The 9,194-nt window shown below is 32.3% G+C and overlaps 1 protein-coding gene and 1 pseudogene across 1 annotated transcript in view; one reads left to right on the top strand and one right to left on the bottom strand.

The window, feature by feature from the left end:
• The window catches only part of RAB3GAP1 (RAB3 GTPase activating protein catalytic subunit 1), an 89,095-nt gene that overhangs the window by 46,462 nt on the left and 33,439 nt on the right, over positions 1-9,194 (bottom strand). The window contains exons 6-7 of the mRNA XM_006921033.3: positions 2,916-3,035; positions 1,857-2,022 (exon numbers count right to left, since the gene is read on the bottom strand). Coding sequence (XP_006921095.1) covers positions 1,857-2,022; positions 2,916-3,035 — 286 coding nt within the window. The remainder of the gene's footprint in view (positions 1-1,856; positions 2,023-2,915; positions 3,036-9,194) is intronic.
• On the top strand, positions 4,562-4,680 carry LOC112470455 (annotated as a pseudogene).

The following is a 9,194-nucleotide window of genomic DNA, read 5'->3' as shown; positions in this document are numbered from 1 at the left end:
TTTATATAGTTACATTTCTGGCAGATATGTAACAGATATGATGATATATCCTATTCAATGTATCATATCAGGAGATACCTGATATCAGTTTGTTAATCATGTTTGAGCACTACAGTAAAATGGATGTCAACTTAAGCACTAAGGGGAATATTTCTCTAAGTAGAGGATCTGCTCCACCACTTGCTTATCTGATTTTGCTCTCTTTACTAATAGCTCTTCAACTTAAACCCCACATTTTTTCCCCAGAGTAGCACAGGCAAGTCCTCCGTATCTCTGTGACAGTGGTTTTACAGAACACAATGGATATATTGGGCACATCCCATTTAGCCTTGCTGCTGTCATAGACTGTAAGACAGACCTATTTAAAAATATCAAATCAAATGAAGATTTGGAAAAAAAGAAAGGCAATTCAGAACTCAAAGAGTTCAGACCTCAAGAAGTTCACTATCTTTACATTTGGGCAGGTCCTTTAAAAACAAGCTACTTCTTTATTTCCCACTGATAATTTAACTTATTTTTATGTGAGTAATATATGCTCTTTGGGAGGGAAAAGAGAGAACATACAAAATAATAATAACAATAATAAAAGACAAAAAACAATCTTATCAGCTAATCAATATTAGCATTTTGGTATACATTCTTCCAAACTCATATGCACCCAAGCAAATGTATATTTTTTAACAAAAATGGGATGTTTTGTATGTACATCCCATTTTTTGGATGTTATGTATATTTCGTAACTAGTTATTTCCTGATTAACAATACATTATGAATCTCTTTTCATGTTAATTAATACCTACAACTGTAAGTACGTAATAGTCCTCTGATGGATAAGTTTAATCAGTACTCTATGATTGGATATACATTAAATCCTTCACTACTATAAGTAACATCACATCCCACCACATGCACACATGAAAAAGAAAAAAAAAAAAAAAAAGGCTCAAAGTCCCAAACAAGGAGCTATTTAAAGCCCACTTATCTGAGGAGGTTGGCAATACAGTAAGTCCTCACTTAACATCATAGATAGGTTCTTGAAAACTGCAACTTTAAACAAAACGACATATAATAAAACCAATTTTACCATGGGCTACTTGATATCAACAAGAGTAAAGTTCCTACAACATATTTTGGGTCACCAAAACATCACCAAACTTCTAAATAAAGACCCAAAAATATTAAAAACTGAAATAAATGTGAGCTATGCATACATGTAAGAAAAATTAATAAAAACAAGACAATTATTTTCCAACCTGCTTTTTCCATTTTATGGTCACAGGTAGCCAGAGCCTATTCTGGCAGCTCAGGGCAAAAAGTGGGAATCAACCCCAGGCAAAGACACCCTTGTATCCCAGGGCACACCCATACACACCCACATTCACTCACACTGGGACAATGTATACACGCCAATTCACCTCACGTGCACATCTTTGGGATGTGGGAGGAAACTGGAGGCCTCAGAGAAAACCCACAGACATGGGTAGAAGGTGCAAACTCTACACACAGTGGCCCCAACCTGGAATTGATTTTTTTTTCCTCAACATTATAAAGAAACAATGAAACAATATTGAACAAAAAGACATTATTTGAAGACCTGCTGTATTACTATTACAGGAGAAAGAGATAACAGTAGATAAATGTTAACGAACTGAACAAACAAAATCAGTTTAATTATTAACATTAGTTCACTAAAAACCTAACTGAAGACTGTTTAAATGACAGTAATTTATATAGTCAATTATATCTGTGTCTAAGTAATTACATTATTGATATTATAGAGAAATATTTCTATATACTCAAATTACCAAATTGCTACTTCATCCCAGATAACACTGACAATATCAATGCCAACTCACAATCTTTGATTTGAAGATATCCAGCAGACCTGATAAATGAGTGTACTGATTTGGCACTTTTCGAAGATGAACCATTTCAAAATCAGTTCGGACACCAGGACCCTGACATTCTCCCACATACATTCTTCGCCATTTGTGATGAATTTGCACGAAGAGTGGCACTTGGCTATAGGAACAGGAATAGACTATAAGTGTATTAAACACTGAAAATCTCCTAAATCTCGAAATTTTCCAGTTACATTACACTAATCTCAAATATTTAAAAGCACTAAACAAGAAATACTCCATAGACTGATAACAAAGACATATTTAATCCCTTTTCTCCTTACACTAGTAAACTGAAGAAACTATCACCTAGTGGCACTTTGTGGTCAGGAAATTGTTTTAAAATGGCTGAATCAAGAAAAAAGAATAAAAATTTTCTTCAGTAAAAGCAATCATATCATAGTAGCCTTTCCAAAGTCATGATAAGACTTGATTCACAGGTATTACATAATACAAATCAAACCGACACTTATGGTGAAATATTTTTTACTTTATCATTTGAAGATACAGTTGACCCTCATTATTCATAAATTTCCATATGTTCAAATTAGCCTACTCACCAAAATTTATTTGTAACCCCAAAATCAATAGTGCAGTACTTTCAGTCATTTGCAAACATGTGCAGAGCATCAAAAAATTTGAGCCATCTGATGAGCATGTTCCCAGCTGAGATCTAACAAGGCAATGCTGTCCTCAAGTTTTACAATTAGATTTTGTAACAAAATTTAAATAAACTAAACAAATGTAAGAAAAGCACAAAAAAGTATAATTTACTCTCCATTTCAAATATTCATTGAGTATTTCAGTAAGTTTCCCTTCACAAACCTTTCTCCCTAAAGATTTTTTTGAGTTTGTCTTTATATACCATATTCCAATATAAAAACGTACAAGTACTAATCATAATTATAATTTAAAAAAAAAAAACAACGTAACATTTGGTAACCATTTTCCTTCATAAAACATAATTTAAAAGTTTTTAATTCATAGTCTAAGTTTTTCAAAATGTCCCCCTACCAGCCAGTGTTTCCCAAAGCAATAGACACAGAACTCAGAAGAAGATTGCACTTAGATTCACTGAGAACCGCATCACTGTTTGCAGCAGGGGCGATCACCACGAATTCTCGCAATCCGTACCTTTAAAAAAAGAATCACTACAATTAAACAAGGGAAAACTTCAGAATATAAAAAAATATTTGAAAAATAACATGAAAAAATTTCCCTGAAGGAAATTTAACAAGTCAGGTTTAAAATACAGGTGTTTCTTTCTTTTTTTTTAAGGGCAATTAAACCTACAACTTGAATTTCCTTCATTTAAGTGAAATACTTCCATCATTCAACTATTATTTCCCCTCTATTCTTTACCAATTAGAAGCAATTTGCTGAATCACAAAGAACATTAAATAACAGTTTTGCTTTAAAAGTTTAGTTGTAAAGACAAAAGGTGAAAGCCAACACTGAAGTCTTGCTTTAATTAACTGATAACAGTCCACTAATGTGGAAAGAGAAAGTTTGATAAGATTCCTTACACAGCAGGAAAATAATTACCAGCCATGATGTACTTGTGCCGTCTCAAAGTGAGAACACAGTTTACTTAAGTATCGTAATTAAGGAACTCTTTTATTCTTTTTACTTAATAACATATTAAATAGAAGTCACAAAATTATCAGAAAATGGTTTACTCTTGCTATGATATCTTACAATAACGAAAACTTCTCATTTAGTTGTCAAGTCCTTTAAAAACAACAAATCTGCAGCCAAACTTTATAAACATGTAAGGTTAGGCTGGTGATCTTGCCTATTGAAAAATCCTGTGCTATTCACTCCTCAATGTGTTTTTAATAATTTCTTTAAATACAGAAAATAATTTATGAGAGGCATTACTCATTTGCCTAATTTATTTTAACTCTGGATATGTAAAGAGTTGTGAATGCTTATTTTTGTGAACATTATCCTCAAGAAATCCTCCAAAGGGCAGTAAATAAAAATTTCTTTAAAAGTCCAACCCATAATCTGTTTATTGTCTAAATGACAAAAACTTATTTCATCTTCTCACCTCACTTTCACCCTCCTACCCCCTAAAATCAAAACTAGTTAAGTACATGTGCATCAAATACTGGAAGGAACCCAGAGCTTTTAATTTTAAGCTCTAAACATCTTTAAAAATAGTTGGGTTTTTTTTTTTAACATCCTTGGAAGAAAGAAAACAAGAAAAAAACATTTTCCATGCCATTCCCCACACCACAGTGAAACCACTGTCAACAGTTTCTTGGTTATTCTTCCAGAAATATTCTATCTGTTCATGTACTAACAATATCTTCAACTAAGATTATACTATATTTTTTTCTGTACCTTTTTTTTTAAAGCTAATCCCCTTATTGATTTTTGTACTCTGATGATGATATACAAATGGCAAAATAAGTACTTTGCTTCCAATTCTATGCTGCTGCAACAATAGTGTGATTGTCTATTTCTACAAATATGTCTGTGGGATAAATTTCTGGAAGGTGCTGAATAAAAGAACATCTGTATCTTTACCATTGATAGCTGTTGCCACAGTAACTCCTCTCTCTCCAAACACACACAGACTGTGCCAGTGTATACTCCCATTAAAAACAAGCTAAACTAATTTCTGTTTATCTACAATAAAATTCTATCCTTGAGTCTACAGCCATGCTACCCTGAACAAGTCCAATCTCGTCTGATCTTGGAAGCTAAGCAGGGTCAAGCCTGGTTAGTACTTGGATGGGAGACCACCTAGGAAAACCAGGTGCTGTAGGCATAAAAAATAAAAAAATAAATAAAAAATAAAGGATTGTAAACTGACAAGGTCCTTGCAATCTGTGAGGTCAACCAAAGGTTGCCTCACCAAAAAAAAAAAAAAAAAGATTTAGAAAAAAAAAATTCTATCCTTTTTTTTCTCCACCTGAAATGCCCCCCACTCTATTGCCATTACTGAATATCAAAATCCTGATGGATCCCTTTTGAATACCACCTCATCAGCCTGTTAAATATGAACTCTAATGTACTTTTCCTATGATTATTATCTTTAAAGAACCAATATAAGTCATTGATTTATTTTCCATACTAGACCTACCTGAGGACTGAGACCATGCTCTCAAGTGAATAAACATTAACTGGGAGCTTAAAAAATGAGCAAAAATCAACAACAAAAAACAAGCAACCAGATAAAAAGTAGACAAAAACCTGAACAGACATCACTCCAATGACGATATACAAATAGCAAATAAGACAAGAAAAAAATGTGGTCAATATCACTAATTATTAGAGAAATGTAAATCAAAAACCACAGTGAGATACCACTTCACACTTATTAGGATGGCTATTATGAAAAGCAAAACAAAACAAAACAAAACAGAAAACAACTGCTAGAAAGGATATGGCGAAATCAGAACCCTTGAGCACAACTGGTGAGAATATAACACAGCACAACTGCTATGGAAAACAGTACAGTGGTTCTTAAAAATTTTTAAGCATAGAAGGACCTATATACCCAAACAATTAAAAGAAGGGACTCAAAGAAATATCTTAACACCCATGTTCACAGCAGCATTATCCGTAAAAGTCAAAAGGTAGAAACAACCCAAATATCTATTAATAGATGGATAAACAAAATATGCTACATATACACATAATAAATTACTCTTCAGTCTTAAAAAAAAATTTGATACATGCTACAATACAGACAGACCTTGAAGATACCATGCTAAGTGAAATAAGCCAATCACAAAACGATAAATATTGTATGATTCCACTTTTACGAGTTACACAGAGCAGGCAAGTTCACAGAGAAAGAAAGTAAAATGGTGGTTACTAGGGCTTGAGGGAGTAAGGAATGGGGAATTACTGTTCAATGCATACAGAGTTTCAATATGAGATGATGAAAAAGTTCTGGAGATGGAGAGTGGCGATGGTTGCACAAAAATATGAATGTACTTAAAGCCACTGAATTGTACATTTAAAAATGATTAAAATAGTCAATGTTTGTTATGTATGTTTTACCAGAGTAAAAAAAAAAGGAGTAAAACTAATATATATTTTAAAGAATAAGAAATATAAAGAGCTAATAATACTATTAAAAGAAGTTCGACCTCACTAGTGATTAAGAAAATAAAAATTAAAACACGATATCACTGTTAACCTATTAAACTAGCAAAAAATATAAAATATTGATAAAAGCCAGTGTTGGCAAGAGTTTGGGATATACCACAGGTGGTGGTATAAACTTTCAAAACATTTTTGGATGGCAAAAAGCAAAATATATCAATATTTAAAATTTGCAAACTTTGAACTAATAATATCTCTTTATATCTATGCTACAAAAACATTCATACAAATGCACAAAAAAAATTTATGATGATGTTCATTATATAGTGTGTAATAAATTAGACATGACATAAAATATCCTTCAATAGAGAAAGATAAATAATAATGTACACTCCCCCCATACTATGGAATACTTATCAATAAAAAAAAAAAAATAAGGTATATCTGAATTTACTGACATAAAAGCTGTCATGAAATGCTGGGAAAAAAAAAAAATACCAGAACAATATGTACAGTGAAATCTCATTTATAAAAAAAATTCCGAATCAAAACCACAGAAATATATCCACATATAACGCACATACTCATAAAAAATATCGATGGACATATTCTATTTTTCCCATATTTCTTGCTTGTTTGGCCAAAATTAAGAAGTATGAGACATTTTAGCTCCCTTTGTGTGTTTGTGTGTGTGAAAATGGAAGGGATGGGGAAGAGAGAGTGGAAAAAGTGGAGGAATGTAATGTAAAATAATGTAAAATAATGAGTTTCATTAATAAATCTTTATATTTCCTACAAGTTCTACTCTAGTCATTTACTAGAAGCTTAAACATATCTACACAAATAAGAATCCCACTATGGCAATTTTTAATAATATAATTATTTTTTCTAACAGATAAAACAATTTAGTATGCTAAATACTAAATTTAAATATAAATGTGTCTTAGCATCACATCCTCTGACTGAGAAACACAGACCAATCATTCATTTTTGTCTATTTTAAGATGCATTTTTCTTTCTTGCTCCAATAAAGCAACAACAACTAACCAATTAATGACAGATATTTGATATCACTGTCATTAATCTTGTATAGGAAAATCATAAAACCACACCATCTACTTTAAATGTTATCATTTTACAAGTTTTGCATGTATTACTTTAGAAAAAAATATGTTCAGAGCCTCTTCAAATAATATAAAGAATATGTGCATAAAATATTGGATCGCCAAAAACTGTGGCAATAAACAATAAAAAAGACATTTACTGGACATATTTAAATACCCAGCATCTACAAAAAACCTGTTAAAATAGAGATGTTCAATAAACAATTGCTTTTTTAAATTTTTATCCCCCCAGCTATCCTTGGATATTCCAATCTGTATCTTTCATTTAAAGTCTATTCAGGTTAACTCGTAAAATTTAACAAATTTTATAGAGTATAATTCTAATTTCCACCCCTCTTCCTTTGTGCAATATTGTCATAAATATTACATGTTACATATATAAACCCAACAATACAGTGCTATAATTGTTTAAGAAATATTTTAATTAAGAGGATATATCTTTTATATTCACTAGAGTATTTCCAATGATCTTCTGGAACCAAGTTACCATCTGTTTCTTTTAATTCTGCCTGTAAGGTAGATATGCCTATAATGAATTCCCTCAGTCTTTGTTTATATGACAATGTTGTTATTCGACCTTTACTTTTGGAAAGATAGTTTTGCTAGATATAGAATTCTTGGTTGAGTTTTTCCTTTCAGCACTCTGAATATGTCACTGCACAGCCCTCTAGCCTCCAGTGTTTTTGAGAAGTCAGCAAACAGTATTGTCCCCCTGTACAGGATGTGTCATTTTTCTGTTGCTGCTTTCAAGATTCTCTTTGTTTTTGGGTTTCAGCAAGTTGACCATAATGTGTCTAGGTGTGGTTCTCTTTGTGTTTATCCTACTTGGGGTTCATTGAGATTTCTGGGTCCCTAAGTTTTTCATCAAATCTGGGAAGTTTTCAGCCATTATTTCTTTAATTTTTTTTTTCCTGCCCCTTTCTCTTTACCTGGGACTTCCATTACAAGTAGGCTTTGAAACATCTGACACTGACCCACAGATTTCTTAAGTTCTGACCCTTTTTTTCTAATCTTCCTTCTGTTCCACCAAAGCAAAATCATAGAGACAAAATTTGCTTCAGTTAATTCTAGCTGTACTTTCAGTGTAATTTTCCAATTTCAGTAGAACCTCCCCGAGCATATAACATTTATGGTCTCGTTTTCTGTATTATTTTCATATTGCTCCTCTAACAAAACATCACAAACTTAGTGGCTTAAAACAACCCAAGTGTATTATCTTACAGTTCTGTAGATCAGAAGTGTGACACAAGTATCGCCAGGCTAAAAAATGTTATCAGCAAGGCTGTATTTATTCTGGAGGCTCCAAGAGAGAATCCATTCTTTGCCTTTCCCTGTTTCTAGAGGCTTCCTTTGTTCCTTGGCTCATGGCCATCTTCTTCCACTTTTCAATCCAGCAACAGCAGGCTAAGTTCTTCTCACATCACATCACTCTGACGCTGAGTCTCTTCTGCCTCTTTCTTCCACTTTTAAGAACACTGGATACACCCAGATAATGTAGGATAAATCTTAAAGTCTACTGATTAGTGACCCTAATTCCATCTTTTCCCTTGATTCCTTCTTGCCACATTATCTGTATTCACAGGTTTTAGGGTGTGGACATCTTTATGAGGTACAGAGGTTCAATTTCCTGCCTTATTAAAACCTCTGCTCAGTAAAGATCTCATGAATTTACATTTGGGCATAAATGTCTTCTAATGCTAATTTGTGTCATTTCCAGGGCTATTTATTTTAAGGAATAACAATTTATGAAGGGGATATATCCCTAATGATGGTTTTAGGAATCAGCCATTAGAAGATATTTAAAGGATATATAAAAAGGTGGAGAGAAGCATTCAACAAATCACATCATTAAGATCAATTATCTTGCCAAGACCATAAAAATTGATCATGCCCACATATCTTTTAAAGACGTTTTATAAAATACTCTTAAAACAGTTAAACAGGCTCAAGAGTTAATTTGACAGATGTCTGATAAAGAAACTGAAATTATAAGATATCAAAATAGATGTAGATTAATAAACTTGAACTATCAAAATTAAGCATTTAACATATACGTCAAAATTCTATTTTCTAAAGTTTGATTTGAAAATGTAAGTTAATCATA

Source organism: Pteropus alecto, unplaced genomic scaffold (assembly GCF_000325575.1).
Source record: "Pteropus alecto unplaced genomic scaffold, ASM32557v1 scaffold3, whole genome shotgun sequence".
NCBI classification, from domain to species: Eukaryota; Metazoa; Chordata; class Mammalia; order Chiroptera; family Pteropodidae; genus Pteropus; species Pteropus alecto.
This window is presented reverse-complemented; position numbering and strand designations above follow the sequence as displayed.